At 44.5% G+C, this 16,746-nt stretch overlaps 1 protein-coding gene across 1 annotated transcript in view; it reads left to right on the top strand.

Annotated features, from left to right (window-relative positions):
• VSTM4 (V-set and transmembrane domain containing 4) overlaps nucleotides 1-15,478 on the top strand; it is a 54,423-nt gene extending 38,945 nt beyond the window's left edge. Inside the window, exon 8 of the mRNA XM_007069562.4 lies at nucleotides 15,268-15,478. Coding sequence (XP_007069624.1) covers nucleotides 15,268-15,393 — 126 coding nt within the window. The 3' untranslated portion in view covers nucleotides 15,394-15,478. The remainder of the gene's footprint in view (nucleotides 1-15,267) is intronic.
• The last annotated feature ends 1,268 nt before the right edge of the window (nucleotides 15,479-16,746 follow it).

Genomic DNA, 16,746 nt, shown 5'->3' with positions numbered 1-16,746 from the left:
CTTGTCACAGCCTCTATATAGACACACTCTAATAGCCATTCCTGGGTATAGTAACCCTCCTCATACAGCAAAGCTGATTGGTGAAAAAATCTGACTTAATATGCCATATAGGCACCAACTCTGTGGGTGCTCTGGGGCTGGAAAAAAATAGCAGGAGTGCTTAGTACCCACCAATCAGCTCCTTCCCTCCCTCAGCACCTCCCGCCTGCCAGTGATCAGCTGTTCAGCGGTGTGCAGGAGGCATGGGGCGGGAGGGGGAGGAACAGGGGCAGCAAGAGGCAAAGCGAGGGTGGGGTACACTCGGGGGAGGGAGTGGAATGGGAAGGGAAGAGGCGGGGTGGGTTTGGAGGGGGCGGGGCCCTGGGGAAAGCAGTGGAGTGGGGGAGGGGCCTGGGGTGGGGCGGGAGTCAAGCACCCCTGGGGAAACCACGAAGTTTGCACCTCGGATAAGCCATGTCTCTTATCAATGAGAACATGTTGTCCCGTTCATGGTGTGGAGTGTAAAAAGAAGACATTACAGACCCGCTGGGGGTAAAAGTACATCGGATCGGAACTGGTTGGACAAAATTTTTTAGTTGGAGGAAAGAATTTCCTGTTTTTCCTGATCCGTAGTGTTCTGGGATGAAAAACTCAGCTGGGAATTAGGCGGTGCAGGGACTTGAACTGGGTCTTCCACATACACGGGCCTTCCAGACCTGCAAACCTCCAGTTGTGATCCAGAAATAGACATTTTGATGCAAGTTTGTTTTCGCAAAAACATTTTGGTTTCATACCAGTGCAGAACCAAACCAAATTTAAAAGCAAGTGTTGCTGTCACAAGAAATTGTCATCCTCTGGTCGGCTCTAGTTAAAGCTATAAACAGCATGGGAATGAAAGCCTAGGTCCCATAATCAATAACAGTTATTACATCTCTCCATAATCAGATTAATAATGCAGCCTAAATGGATTTACAGGCATGAATGTGCAAGGAATTTGTTACACTTTTGTAGCAATTTCCTTATGCCAGTTCATAAAAATTACCAAGAAATTTGTAGCCGTTATGTTCAGATTTCCATCAAAACATTTAAGATGCAAATTTTCAAAAGTGCCTGAAATTTCAGGTGCCCCAGCTGAGATACTGAAGGTGCATGCTCAAAAATTAAGATTCCAAATTAGTGAACAGCGCTAAGTAGGCCATAGCAATTTGATCTAGGCTGTTAAAAATGGAATAAAACACATGCCCAAGAAAAGCCCACCACAAGGATTTTGGTTAAAAAAAAAATCACTCAAAGAGGTCTGAATGTTAAGGATCAAATTCTGCTTTTGATTAATCTGGTGTGAGTCAGTGGAGTTATTGCTATGAGGGTAAGTGAGAGGAAAATTCGGGTCTAATTCTGAGCTCAGTTACAGCAGTGGAAATCAAGAGTGACTCCCCTGAAATCAGTGGAGTTACACAGGCACAGGGGAAAGTGAGAAGGGAAATATTAATTTTTCTCCTTTCAGACTTTCATGAAACTCAGCACTATCCTAATGCTCCCTGTGGGAATCACCCCCCCAACACACACACACACACCCGCAGGGGAAGAGGAACTGGTAATGATTCTGTCCCCCAACCTATGGCTTCACTCTGGATTCACACAGCTCTCTGAGGACCCATTAGACACAAAAAGGAAGCCCTTGGTCTCTGCTATGCATGAACCCCTCAACCAACCCTTCTCCTGAGCCACCAGACCCCAACCAATAGCTTCCCCTGGTGTTTGCTGATGAAGGCTCCAAGAGGCAAAGAGGGAAGATGTGCACGTTACCACAAACTTGGTCTATAGCTTTTGCCAGCCCATTGTGGGAGCATGGAGAGATTCAAAAAAATACCTGCCTCTTTCTGCCCCCACCACCTCCAAATCCACGTAGGTAGAACCCCACAGAGGAACTTCTGTGAAGTCAACTTGAAGAGGGGCCACACACAGCAGCCACACTCCTCTCCCCTTCCACACGACAGGGCATAATGTGGCATGTTCCATCATTAAAGTGCTCTAGACATGTGACCACTCATGGCACCTCGGGGAGATGGTCCTTATGATCCCTGATGGATAAGCTGGACCACAGAAATCTTAACTGACTTGCCAGAGGTCCCACAGGCAGTTTTCCATCTGAGCTGGAAGTAAGTCCCAGAGGTCCTAACGCCTGTTTTCTCACTGACCATCAGAGCAGGCTGTCTCCCCCAAGGGATTTGGACAGGAGAACTTCTCAAGAAGCCCAGCACTGTGTGACCCTCAATCACGCATCAGTTCACTCTTTATCTGAGGGCACACCTGAGGAGGAGGTGTGCCATGGATGGAGGGCTGTTTGCACCACTTACTGTATATTTCCTATTGGCATTCTCCCAAGGGCACAGCTACCTATGCTAGGCTAAAGGACATCATAGTAATGCCTTCTGCACTAGATCTGCGTTCACAGGTGCTGTGTGGTCACTTGATGATAGTCAGTGGAAAGACAGACTTGCTTAGACAGAGCTGTTGCGTTGTGAGCTTCTCTTGCAGCCTCTCCCCATCCCCCAACCTGAGATAAGGTACCACAACTATGATGGAAACAGAGTGCTCTGGAAATCCTAAGCCATGAAGGTAGGCCTCAGAGCCACATTACCAAATAATTCCAGTGTTGTGGGAGAAGTTTTATAATAACCTAAATACCAGCAAAATTGTTTCCAGAGGACATGTGCTTTAGGTTTCTGGAAGGATGTTTATAATAAGCTAGAGAATTTCTTTTGTTGTTAATGTGCTAGAATTGGTTGCAGTTGAATTTTACAAAAGAATTAAAGAAACGAATATGGTAACCTGCGTAAAATATGGACATAATCTCAATTGAAAATTAAAAAACCCCAAAAACATAATAATGCATTCAAATCCACAGCCCTGCAAAAAGCCTTTTAAAAAACTTTTCTCAAGTCATATTGCTCTTCTTTCATCTGGAATAAAAACTATATGGTCCCCTTGATGCTTATGCCTTCCGCTTGCGGTCCTTTCCCTTTAGTGACAGCAGGAGATGTGTGCAGATCAAAGGAAGCAGAGATGCTGAAATGCAAGGAGGGATGTATATTTATGGGATGCTAGAAGCTCAGAGAGTAAGAAAGGCCGAAAGCCATGGGCCAAATTCTGCCCTCCATGCCCCTGGGGATCTTCTGTTGTAGCCAGTGGGAGTCCTGTCTGCATGTATCCAGAAGTGTTTGGTCTTATGGTTTTACGCTTCCTCATCCATGTTGTTTTGCCTGGCCTTCGGCTGTCACGCAGAGATTGGCTTTGGTTGCCCAAGCCCTCGGAGGAGCACAGAGTTCCAGCTTCAAAACAGAGTCTCAATAAAACATCTTTGATATCTGTCACATTGCTGAGCTTTAGCAAATTTAGGGCCTGATCCATGAAAGTCAAAGACTCCCCATGGTTTAATGGACTTTGGATCAGACCCATAGCCTGCAGTCCTTAATCAAGCACTGACATGAACACCTAGACATGGGTTTTTAAAGAGAGGAATGTTTGGGGGTTAAAACACAGGATTGGGAATATTCCTTGCTCAGCCACTGACTTGTGTGGCCGTGGCCCAATTACGTAACTTCTCCATGCCTCCAAATTGGTCAGATAAATTATTTCTTACAAATGACTCCCTCAGCTACAGAGTCGAGTGCTTTGGAAAGGTAAAGCACACTAGCCATTTCATTATTAAGGGTCTTAATTCTTCAGGATTTGGTTTTCATACCTTTTCCTGGACTTTTCTGATGATGTCACAGCCATCTGAGAGAGGGGAGAGGTCCAGGGCTATAGAAGACTGAGACAGGGCTAAAGAAGTCACTTTGGCTATAGGTAGGCAAGGGCAGAACACTCCCAAAAGCTGATGCAGGCTCCCTTTTCTGATATATGCTTATAAAGCTCCTACTTTTAAACTGGATTTTTTTCAGAGCCACCTGGGAGTTTTGGATTCCCAATTCCTATTAATTTTAACTGGGTGCTCAAATTTTGTTTGCAGCTTTGAAAAACTCAGCCTTAATTATTATTCTGTGCTAAGTGCTGACAATCCACTCAGTAGCTGTACAGTACACAACACTAAGGACAGGCCCTGCCCTGAAGAAATTAGAGTCTAATGCTTAATTCATCAACATGACTAGCCCCTGCAAACATTTCTTCCAAAAGGACAACTCCAAAACCTCGGAGGTGTTTTTTTAAGTCTAGGAGGACAGGAAACCAGTGAAGATGTCCAAGGAAGGTATGATTTGGTCATATTTCTTAGTGCATATATTTCCCTATAAATCAAACTTTTCCTTCAGTGTGGCTCCCCATAATAAGCATTTACTTTTAAGTATAGTGAATGTAGTTAAATATTTCACATCACTGTCATCTTCTTAAGAAGACACTGAGAGCACATGCCTACACAGAGCAGGTTAAAAGCATTACAGCTTATGTTTTCCTAAACAAACATCCCTTTGACGGTTAGCTTCCAGGAAAATGTTCCTGGCACTACAATCAACCATAGTAACTCCACACTCACTGCAGGGAGAACATGAATATTATGTCCTAGGAGCTAGCACCATAGCATAATTAAGGGGTTTAAGTATCCGTGAATTAGAAACAATCCAATTACTGTCTCAGAAATAAGCTTGTGAAATACAAAGACATGATTTTAGCTGCTTTACAAACCCTTGCTTCCTGAAGCACTTTCCAATATCTGATTGTGACTTTGGAGTGACATTTTTAAACTAGTCATTTTATAGCTGTAGCCTCTTGCAGGCATGGGAACAAATTCATCCTTTACCTACAACATTGTACTCATCTATGTGCCTTGGGTGAGTGATTTTTTTAATGATTGAATAAAATGCCATTCAGGTTGTTTTCCCCATTACAATTATTAACCTGGTAACCGTGAGGCAGTCCATTATATGCCTAAACTGGTACTTTTGCATGATTATTTTTCCAGTTGGGGTTATACCAGGGATGAGTTTGGTTCATTCCCTGAGTGAAAAGTATGTTGTACATTATATATATATATATAGACCTAGTGATCTGGTGAGTCTGACCACATGAATGATCAGACATGAGCTCCCCCTTGTTGAGTAGGAGTCAAAGACTGTGCCATGTGTTTTTGGAAAGGTTATTTTTCCCAGGATGTGTCAGACTCAGATGTGAACTCTCAAGATATTAATGATCTCTGTAGGAGTGATATGAAATTGAGCAAATATACATAGAAAAATGGACTGATCCATTTTCACGGGTCCCTCTGTCATCTTGAAGCCTTTCATCCAGTCCCATTACTCATCTCCTTTCCACACTAGATAAATCTTGTTTTTGCAATCTCTTCTCAGATACACGTTGTAGGAGTTGTGGTGAAATTAGCAGTTGGGAATTTGAGGGGTTCATGAGGACATTTCTTTTGCACTCCCTGAAGTTTGCATTCACATTCAGGTTTAAATTCAAAGCACAATGCATTCAAACCTGTTGAGTTACAGCAGCTTTCATGCCAAGACCAAAAATCCTCCTAGCTTCACATATGAACAGAAACAGTTTGTGAAACCTTGTCAGACCTTTGGATGGAGCTGGGCTAAGCACTGAAAATATACAAAACCCCTTAGCAGATGAGGTTTGTGTAATGACATTTTTGATGTGTCTCTCTCTAATGAAAGTCCCAGTAGAACTCTAACCATTTTTATTCCCCTTCTTGGGATCTTTTTAATCCCCATGATATCTTCTTAAGAGGAGGTGATCAAAATGGGACTCAGTGGACCAGATCCATCCCTGGTGTAACTTTGATGACTTTGGTGGCATTATACTAGGGATGAGCTATTACACTGAGAGGGGCTAAAACCTGTTTGAACTAAGGATAGACGAACCTCCTGCTTAGCGCCAAAGTCCATCTGTGCAATGACAGTGTAGGATTTTCCTATAGCAGTTACTTTCCTGGTAAATAAAGAATGGGCACATACATTATCTTGGAGAGGGGGAACGCTATGTGAGAGAAACGGCCCTTCTGTCCTGGGCAAGCAGACGTCCCCACCGTGGAAAGCTCGATTCATATTTCTAACTCTAAGGACAGCATCTGACATTCCAGTGTCATATTTATTGATCCCTTCGTGTGGAAACTCAATTGAACCCTTGACATTTCAGAGCTCACATTGGCCAGCAATTGCATTTTGCTTTCATTTCCAAGGACTAATTCAACTTGCAGATCCAGCTGCATCTTTGCAGAAGCGCTAACTTGTCACAAGTGTCTGCATAAGCGATTTTTAAAACTCTCTTCCAAGGGAAAATCTGACTTTCTGGCTGGATTTTCCACTGGGTGTAAAGTATGGGATTGTCAAAAGCACCTTGGGTTGGCCAGACTCTGCTCTTATTGAAGCCAACGGGAGTTTTGCCAGTTAAACCAGCACCAAGCAGTTTGGAAAATTTCAATGAAAGCGAAGTGTTCTTGTAGGCCACTTGCACTCAGTGTTGCACACTGACCCCCTTCAGTGGTTGGATCACAGATAGTGGTTGATGAGATTGTTAAAGCCTTGGTTAACAAAATGGGATCTTTTAGCTCAGGCTTTTCGATCCAAGGCTGTAGCATTATCTCTGCTTCTGAATTGTAAACTGTTTCATTGCTCAAACACTGTTGAGGGCGAAAGGGTCCATCCTCCCTAGCTCTTGGGATCTCTGGAAGGACAGGACTGCAGGAGTCTTGGAAACCTTCTCCACCTGCCCATGCTCCTTTGTGTGGAACATACAAAATGGGGAGGGAGGTCACTCTGCCTCACTACAGGCAGACTGCAAGTCACAGTTTGTAGGAGAAACTCCGGGCCCCTTGGTGGGGCAGAGCACAGTCTATAGCCCGGCGGCACCTTCTGGCTGGGGCCAACAGTAATTAACAGTCTATAAGGGAGTACTGTCTCCCGGGGCAGGGCGGAGCACAGTCTGTGAGCTCCGGGCCCTTAGGCAGGGGCAGACCAGACACAGCAGACAAAGCAGTCTGGGATCTGGCGTCCTGGCTCGGGTGCACGGCAGACAAACGCAGGCCTCTTGGGCCTCAGGTGGGGAGGCTGCCACTCCAGAGGTGAAATGGCAGGGAATAGGGGGATGCGGGCCCACCCAACTCCACCGCGTCTCAGCCCAGGGCCCTAACTGTGGCAGAGTGTTCCGCCACTGGGTCAGCAGGGAATCCCACTGCAACACGCTGACTCACACTCCGGAAGCAGAACTGGACCAGAGTCTGGTTCCCCTGGGCTACTTCCTTCCCCAGTCTGAGCGTAGGGCTCTGCAGTCCAAAGGTCCTCTGTCTCCTCGGGGTACTCGGCTGCCGGCAGTCCCCACAGCTCTTCAGGGCATTCGTCTGATGCTGGTCCTGGCAGCTCCTCGGGGCATTTATTTGTCTCCTCTGGCTGCAGGACGCAGCTCCGCTCAAAGCCTCTTTTGAGATCCTGTTGAGAGCCCAGCTCCCTGGAAGAGCCGTCTGCTCCCTCCGGTGCTCCAGCCCCAGATGAGCTCCGGGCAGTCCTTTTATACTTCCTGTCCAACCTCAGGACTTCCAGTAGGGTGGGGGGTGGGGGCACGGCGGATGTAGCTCCACCCACCATGGGGAGTGTAGTAGTCCCTCACTTTCCTACTCGGAGGGAGGCCACTCTGTCTCACTACAGTGCCCAAATATGGATTTCAGCACCTCGCGTTAGTCACTCAGGTTTGAATATTGAGCCCAAGTCCCTGTGTGCCACCTGGACAGCAAGAATCCCCTGGGGCTTCTCACAGTCAATGGGATTTGCACTAGCATTCACAAAAAACAAAAGATTTGGGGGTCATGGTGGATAATCAGCTGAACATGTGCTCCCTGTGTGATGCTGTGGCCAAAAGGGCTAATGTGATCCCGGGATATATAAACAGGGGAATCTCGAGTCAGAGTAAAGAGGTTATTTTACCTCTGTATTTGTCACTGGTGTGACCACTGCTGGGATCCTGTGTCCAGTTCTGATGCCCCCAATCCAAGAATGATGTTGATAAATCAGAGAGGGTTCAGAGAAGAGCCACAAGAATGACGAAAGGATTAGAATACCTGCCTTATAGTGATAGATTGAGCTCCTTGAGTCTATTTAGCTTAACAAAGAGAAGGTTGAGAGGTGACTTGATCACAGTCTATAAGTCCCTTCATGGGGAACAAATATTTAATAATGGGCTCTTCTATCTAGCAGAGAAAGTTCTAACACGATCCAATGGCTGGAAGTTGAAGCTAGGCAAATTCTGACTGGAAATAAGGCGTACGTTTTTGACAGTGAGGATAATTAAGCATGGGCACAACTTACCAAGAGTTGTGGTGGATTCTCCATCACTGGCAATTTTAAAATCAAGTCTGGATGTGTTTCTAAAAGCTCCGGTCTAGGAATTATCTAGGAATCATTAATTATGGCCTGAGCTATACACGAGGTCAGACTAGATGATCACAATGGTCCCTTCAGCCCTTGGGATCTATGAATAAAACCTCCTCTGCCCCCTGTGTGCTCACCCCATCTGCTAAACAGGGGGAAATCCCCAGAAAGAGCTCCACCGTCCCAGGGCCTGCAGAGGCTCAGGAGATCAGGAGATTGGGGCAGCCAGGAAGATTCCTTCCTGCAAAGTCACATGTGGCTCATGGCTGCTGAAGGCCTGAGGACTCATAAGAATGCAGTGAGCTGAATCCGCCACCCCCCCTCCCCCCAATCAGGGAAAAAAGGTGCAGCTGGAGAAAAGGAGGCTTTAAAGCAGCCTCTTCAGGGGTGGGGCACGCGGTCCATCAGCCCCACCATCCTAAGGATCTGTAGAGAATCCTGAGGAAAGCTTGTGGCTCCCAAGGGCTCATTCCCTGTAGCCGAACAGCCGCACGGAGTATCATGATGCCAATGGCTCTGCGCCAAAGAGCTGTGTGCTGCTCCCTCCAATCCCCCGTGCCCCATAGGAGGAGGCAGAAGCTACTGAGCAGGAGTTTGTGCTGCATCTGGCAACATTAACCATGGGAATTCCTACACGGCATTCTGTAGGGCACATGTATAAGCCACTGGCCAGTGGATGCTACACGTCCTTCCACCGCACCCTCTTGAGAGAGGATGAGAGTCTGTTACAGCCCCCCACTACACATACTACCTCTTTAGCGCAAGCCACAGAGACTCATGTTTTTCCCTTTGGAGGTCCCCAGTTCAATTCCCAGGGTTGGCCAACATGGCAGCTGTCCCACATAGTCCTGGCTCCAACAGCCTGGGGCTTGCACAAAAGACTATCTGGACTGAGGGTGTCTCTTCAGTTTCATTCCCTTGCACTCTGTGATTTATGCTGCCTTTCTGCAGAGAGGACCAATGATCTGTCCTTGGGCTGGGACAGTTTCATCTGGCCTGGAGAGGCCTGTCAATGCTTTTTGCTGCTGTAAATATTTGCATGTGACACTGTATATTTATGCGTCTGAGCTGCACCATCTGGATAACATCAGCCCTCTTCATGTGGAGCGGTCACAGAGCAGGAGTGCAAAACAGGATGTTACTCAAATATCAAGTGGAAAGGACCCAAGCTTTGTGTCTGGCATGTGCAAAAGAAAATGAGTGAAAGAGTGTCCATTTGGGAAAATACCAAGGAAAGAGTAATTTATAGCATCTGGGCATGGTTGAAAAACTCAACTCTTGAGAGACCAGATTGGATTTGGGGGCGGGGGGGGGGGCGGGAGGGCGGAGACTTGGAAAGGTTCATGTCAGAGAGCATTTGGATCAAAGAAGCAATGTCACAACTCATGTCTACATGTGGCATTTTTAAGCTAATCGTCTTTTCTCTGAAGTGGCAATCGACACCTGACAGCACAGTGCAGTCACCCACCCTGAGCTACCGAGTCAGCTGTTGGCAAGACAGCTTTGGGAGTTAATGTACAACTGCCCCTGCTTCATTCCCGCTCTCCTAGTCTGTACACACCCCCAGTTGAGTGCAGCCAGGCAGAGGAGGGTTTCACTCTGAAGGGTTTCTGTAGTACACAAGAGCTAGTATAAATTTTATACCTGTTTGGGACTCATGTATTTGCGCAGGCCAGAAAATAAACAGGTGGTAATTCACCGGGGCAAGTAAATATAACACTTTCTCTCCACCTCGCCCTTGTTAGAGTCACTCACCATGGCAGTCTGATAGTGGCGCAAGAATGTGGAGACACTGAACTTCATTGCTAACATCTGTAGCTGATGCAGTAGTTGCCGAAGCTTTTCTGTCCATTGAGATTTAAAAATGACCCCCAAGTGGAATCGATCAGGTTTGGGCCTTTTTGCTTCTTTACGATGGATAGAGGAAGCCCAAATGGCTGGTTTAAAAAAAATCTGCTTGTTTTTTAAATTAGAAATTCACATTCAGCAGGGGGTGGAAGCAGAGAGCTAGCAAAATGGTGAGATCACAAGAGCCGAGAGAGTGAAAGTTCAGCTATTAAGAAGGGGGGGAACATGGGCTACTTTGTCAGACTGCTCAAAATTACCACTTTGGATAAAGATATCCTTGCTTAAAGGTTCTAAACCCTTCACTCCTTCAGCTAGAGCTCACAATCAACATCCCTGAGACTTCCCAGAAATTCTCTAGCTAAACCAGACTTGACATTCCTGATAATTCTAAGGTCAAAATTAAACAATAATTATTTTTTTTAGACATCACATCTTTCAGGCCTTTTTTGTATGCCATAAAAAAAGCAATAAATGGTACAAACCCACTTTAAAAAAAGTCTTTTCCAGCTCAACTCTAACATCTCAGAGAGTGAGTTATGCAGGCTGACTATCAGGAAAGATATAGCTAGCGGTGAGTTCTATGGAATAGTCTCCCTAGAGAAGCTTCATTACTGGAGTAACTTAAAAATTAACCTGAAGAAGACTTGGAAGGAGAATCATGATGGTGGTTCTTAGTTTTATGATTCTGTGATGTATGTTACACTGTATTGATCACGAAGCCTGAAAAAATGATATTTACCAAGATGAAGGCTCTGAATCTAGAAACCTTGCTTTGGAAGTGATTTAGATTCCGAAGAATTCATTTTTGACACCATTTTAGACCAACCGTCTAATTTTCCAAAGTGCGTAGCAATGTGGTCAGTCATAGTTGTGGTTGCATTGCTAACTAACCCACACACTTCTTTGAAATATAGAGGGTGAATGGCCAGTCATTCATTTCTCTCATCTTCCAGCCCTGCTGATGAATTTTTTTGTTATTAAGGGGGTGGTACCGTTCCGGTAACAGAGGGGTGGCATTTTCCCAGCTCTTACCTTGCCAAAATGCTATCAGACGTAAACGAGAGGAGGAGTTGCAGAATTCGTTTTCTTTGCCTGCCTGTCTGAAAATGTATTTTCAGATAAGCAAATCAGCAAAAGAGCATTAAACACATGGCCAATGAGTGAAATACAGAAAAGTGGCTAGAACCCCCGCCCCCCCCGCCCCCCCACAAAACCCTAGATATTATAGGACCTTTAAAATAGCATTGGCTCCCATGTACTGTTATTACACATCCTTTGCTGAAAGCTGTACACACTTCTCAATTTTGAACCTCCTGTGTGTTTCCTCATATTTTCAATCAAATTATTACATACTAGAAATATGCATATGGGAAATTATTCTACACATTTTATGGTGTGCTGTTGCTTGTAGCAGTAATTGCAGTACCTTTTCCACTTATGAAAGTACTAATTTTATTTGGTTTTATTGCTTTTCTAGATGCAATTATTTATTTAGTGTGTTTTGGCTTTATTAAATTATGTTTACTATAGGAACATCATAAAAATGTATGAAAGCAAAACATCAGCCAACGTTGCCCGATGACCTGTTTTGGGGAATCTAGTGTTATTTTTCATATCCAAACATAATAGAATAAAGTAGGAATAAAGAGATAATCTACACTAGAAAACAATGCAATTTTGAGATAATATAATAAAACACCTGGACAATATGATTTCATGAATCTTAGTTCTAAAATTTACATGAGCTGGGCGTCGGGGTGGCTATTTTAGGACACACGGCATTTTCTAAATGGAAACAAACGTGAAATGTAATTAAACAGCAGAGGGGAACGCAAACATGGGTTGAGTTTGCCCCAAGCTATTGATTTCTACAAAGCTATGTAAACATTTCCATTGCAAAGGATGAACTGGCACAGTCTTGAGCAATGCAGAGCTTTAAACTGGCAATGACCAGTTTGCCAAAGCTCACCAGATTCAGTCTTGGAAGAGTCTCCACCTGCATCATGCAATTTTACATTTAGGGCCCACTTCAGTTCTCACTGAAGGCAATGGCAAAACTCCCAGTCACTTCAGGCTTTTAGGGTGGATCTCGTGCTGTATGTTTTACATTGTAGCCTAAATGCTTTGCGTATTCTTACTGTTCTGATTAATGGGACATTAAATTAGCAGAGCTCCCTATTTTAGGTTTTGTATTAAATAAAAGCCAGCTGGGAGGAGAGGGGGGGGGTGAGGGGCACAGACGATTATGAAACCTCCAAAGGGCACTTCAGTCTAGCAGACAAAGGGCAAAACAAGATCCAATGGCTGGAAGTTGAAGCTAGACAAATTCAGGCTAGAAATAAGGAGCACCTTTTTAACAGTTAGGGTAACTGACCGTTGGATCCATCAAGGGATGTAATGGATTCTCCAACATTGGAGTCTTCAAATCAAGATGGGATGCACGTTTTGTAAAAATGATGTTCTAGCTCAGTCATGAGGTCCGAACTTGACGCAAGAATCACTGGGTGATCATGCAGGAGGCCAGACTAGATGATCACAATAGGCCCTCCTGGCCTTAAACGTCTATGAGCTATGAAAATGAACAGAAATTTGATACCCCAGTTTTGCAGCATTGTGCCACGCAGAAATTGAGGTTGAATGGGATTTACTCATGTAGTCGAAGATAAACACATGAGTGTTTGCAGGAGCGAGGCCACTGGTCCTAATCCTCCAAACCACCTTACTCACCCACCTAGCCCCTCTTCCTGTGAGTTGACTTCAACGAGATACCACTTCCTCAGCACACTCAACCCGAGGACAGGGGCTCAGGAGCAGACCTATGGAGAGGATATAATGAAATGAGATTTATGCTGGAAAAACGCAAGCGAGTATATCTGAAAATAAACACAGATACTGAGTGATATTCAAGGCAAAAATGAAGGGAGTCCAGATAATAGCAACAGAAGAGGATTAAGGGACTGACTCAGAGGGAATAGTCACAGAGCCCGAAAAAGAGCTCTGTGTAAGTGCAAAAGCTTGTCTCTCACACCAACAGAGTGAAGCTGGTCCAAAAAAGGTATCACCTCACCCACCTTGTCCCTCTAATATCCTGGGACCGACACGGCTACAACACTGCATATATCAACACTAGTCACTTCAGAGTGTGAGAGACTGGAAGACCCAGGATATAGGTCCCATGTCCTGAAACCAGTCTGAATCCAGATGAATTGAACAGTGGTATATCACCTGATGGCTGTTCTGTGGCATATTTATAATTAGTTAAATAAAACCACACATGTTAACTCAGTTGTCTGTATCTTGTTTTGGGTCAAACATTCACCAATTTTAACAATGCTTTAGCCTCTTTGGGACAGGGACCTTGGCCTAAGTCTGACCTCATCTAAAACAGGAGAGGCCCCATTGAAGTCAAGCACCACAGTGGTGTACAGTCAGGGTAAGAGGAGAAACTGGCCTTTGGCTTATTCTGTAAGGCACTGAGGAGAGTTTTAGGTAATGTAAAAACACCACATACTAATAACAGCGAGTAAAAGTAGCTGCCTCTGAGTCTGATTGTTGTGTGATGGACACTGGTGCATGTGAGGAGCACAGCTGGTAGAAATTTCTAATACTTTGAAATTTGAAAATAAAGGGGGAAATGGAACATTTTTTCTGCCGTTTTTCTGACCAACCACACGGCTGGTGGCCACTTTTCAAATACTGAACTTTTGAATTGAGAAATACAAAAACAAAAATTCAAATTGCAAAATTTTGGAAAAAAAAAATAGGTACAATTCCCCCCAAAGATGTTGTCATAAATAAAAGGGAAGGGTAAACCCCTTTAAAATCCCTCCTGGCCAGAGGAAAAATCCTCTCACCTGTAAAGGGTTAAGAAGCTAAAGGTAACCTCACTGGCACCTGAGCAAAATGACCAATGAGGAGACAAGATACTTTCAAAAGCTGGGAGGAGGGAGGGAAACAAAGGGTCTGTGTCTGTCTGTATGCTGCTTTTGCCGGGGATAGAACAGGAATGGAGTCTTAGAACTTTAGTTAGTAATCTAGCTAGGTATGTGTTAGATTATGATTTCTTTAAATGGCTGAGAAAAGAACTGTGCTGAATAGAATGACTATTCCTGTCTGTGTGTCTTTTTTGTAACTTAAGGTTTTGCCTAGAGGGATTCTCTATGTTTTGAATCTAATTACCCTGTAAGGTATCTACCATCCTGATTTTACAGAGGTGATTCCTTTACTTCTATTAAAAGTCTTCTTGTAAGAAAACTGAATGTTTTTTCATTGTTCTAAGATCCAAGGGTTTGGGTCTGTGGTCACCTATGCAAATTGGTGAGGATTTTTACCAAACCTTCCCCAGGAAGTGGGGTGCAAGGGTTGGGAGGATTTTTTGGGGGAAAGACGTGTCCAAACTACTTTTCCCAGTAAACCCAGTTAAAGTTTGGTGGTGGCAGTGGATCCAGGGGCAAAGGATAAAATTAATTTGTACCTTGGGGAAGTTTTAACCTAAGCTGGTGAAAGTAAGCTTAGGAGGTTTTCATGCAGGTCCCCACATCTGTACCCTAGAGTTCAGAGTGGGGAAGGAACCTTGACAGATGTTCATGATTTTTTTCTCCCTTCCTTCCCGCCAACCCCAAGCAAGTTCTAGTGAGGAGTAAACTGGTTTGCTGCAGCGTAGAGCTGAGAGGAAAACAAGGCCTATTGGACCAGATTTTTTTAAAGTATTTACCCATCTAGTTCCCAGTGAAATTCATAGGAGGTAGGCAGCTGAACACCTTTAAAATCTGGCTCATTGGGTAAGACACTACAGCAGTCCTTCGTACTCAGCCATCCCACTGGGAGGGCCATAAGAACCTTGTAACTATTTATTTTAAATTTAGATTAAATCTCAGGCAAAACATCCTAACTGTAAGGCCAGTAGGACAGTGGAACAGATGCCTAGGGCAGTTGTGTCAAAAGGAGGCTGGATAACCGTCGGTCTTGGATGGTTTAGACACAACAAATCCTGCATCTTGGCAGGGGATTAGATATGATGATCCTTGCAATCCTTTCTAACCCTATGGTTCTATTTTGTGGTTCTGTTTTGTAGCCTAAAATTGCAGAGGAGAACTTAATGTACGCCGAACTTGAGCTGATCAAGCCCCATCAGGCAGCCAAAGGTGTGCCCACCACGACGGTCTACGCCCAGATCCTGTTTGAGGAGAACAAGCTGTAAAAGCCGGTGTCTGGCTAAATGTTCTTTGGCCGCGTTGTATTTAATTCTTGCTGTGCTGTTTATTTATAAAAATCATACAAATGTTCTTATTTTTTTACTTCCATTCATGCACTTCGATTTTTTATGAGACTTTTTAAAAAACTGTAGTTGAAAGGAAATGTAGCAAGTGTAAAATGACAAACCATTGCCACAGAACCCCTTTCTGTAGCACTCAGCAGCACCCTGGGTCATTTGCAATGTTATTTCCACTTCCATGCAAATCTGAGATCTGTACACAAAAGAGACCAGTTGAGATAGAGATGTCCATAGCCAAGCAAGTCCAGAAGCTCCGGTGATTGGATCTACCACGGTAAGCCTGATGCCCAGGGCAAGAGTCAAGCTGGTGAGGAATTTTTCAGTGAAAAATCAGAAAATCCCAATTTATCAAAACCAGAACTTTGCCCAGGAAAGAGTTGGTTTTAATGAATTTTTCAACTAAAAAAAAAATTTTCTTTTCAAGTTTTGAAATTGTCAAAACTTTTCATTTTGATATTTTCTAACTAAAAAATTCTGGTTTAAAACTACTCTTTGTTTTTAAATCGAAGCTAATGATAGTTAAAAAAAAAAGAATTAAAAATGGTCGGCATTGAAACAAAAGGTTTTGAGATTACTGAAACAAACCATTTCAATTGACCCGAACCAATTTCCGGCCACCTGCCCTCCACATTCCCAATTTGTGAAGATTTTGACTCATCCAGATTTTGGATGGGATTTGGGGGGGGGGGGTATCTTGAAAAGCCTAGGGAAAGGAAAGCTGTTTCCCATCTAGATCTAGGCAAACTCACCCACCCGCTTCACCCTCTACAAATCTGCCCAGACCAGGGTGGGTAGAGAATTGAGCCTAGAGCCCCCTAATGTGTTGTGAGTTGGGCCCAGGATGTTAAGACATCTCACTTCTTTCTGCTCTCTGAATTGCTGAGCATGGATCCCCTTTCTCCTTTAGTTTAAAAGAAGGTGGGTGCTGAGCCCCAGGGCCTCTCTTTCTCTGATCTCTGGCAAATGCACTGCAGAGCGCTCCACCAGGGAGGAGACATGGGCTGGGATTTTCAAAAGAACATGTGTGTTAAGGCACAACACCCATTGCAGGTCAGTGGGAGTTGGGCTCCCTTCTGCCTCTCCAGGTCATGGCCCATGTGTAATTCGTCTCGGGGTGGGGACACCAAAGCCAAGATTTTCAATGTTAGGCTCCTACATGCCCTTTAGACTCCCGAGCCCCTTGTTTTGAGTGTGCGGAGCCCTCAGCAGTTCTCTCTGACGTCAGCGGGAGCTGCTGGGGGCTCAGCACTTTTGAAAATCAGGCCCCTTATTGAAGCT

Source organism: Chelonia mydas, chromosome 7 (assembly GCF_015237465.2).
Source record: "Chelonia mydas isolate rCheMyd1 chromosome 7, rCheMyd1.pri.v2, whole genome shotgun sequence".
Classification (NCBI taxonomy): Eukaryota; Metazoa; Chordata; order Testudines; family Cheloniidae; genus Chelonia; species Chelonia mydas.
Note: the sequence above shows the minus strand (reverse complement) of the source record. Positions and strands in the feature narration are given on the sequence as shown.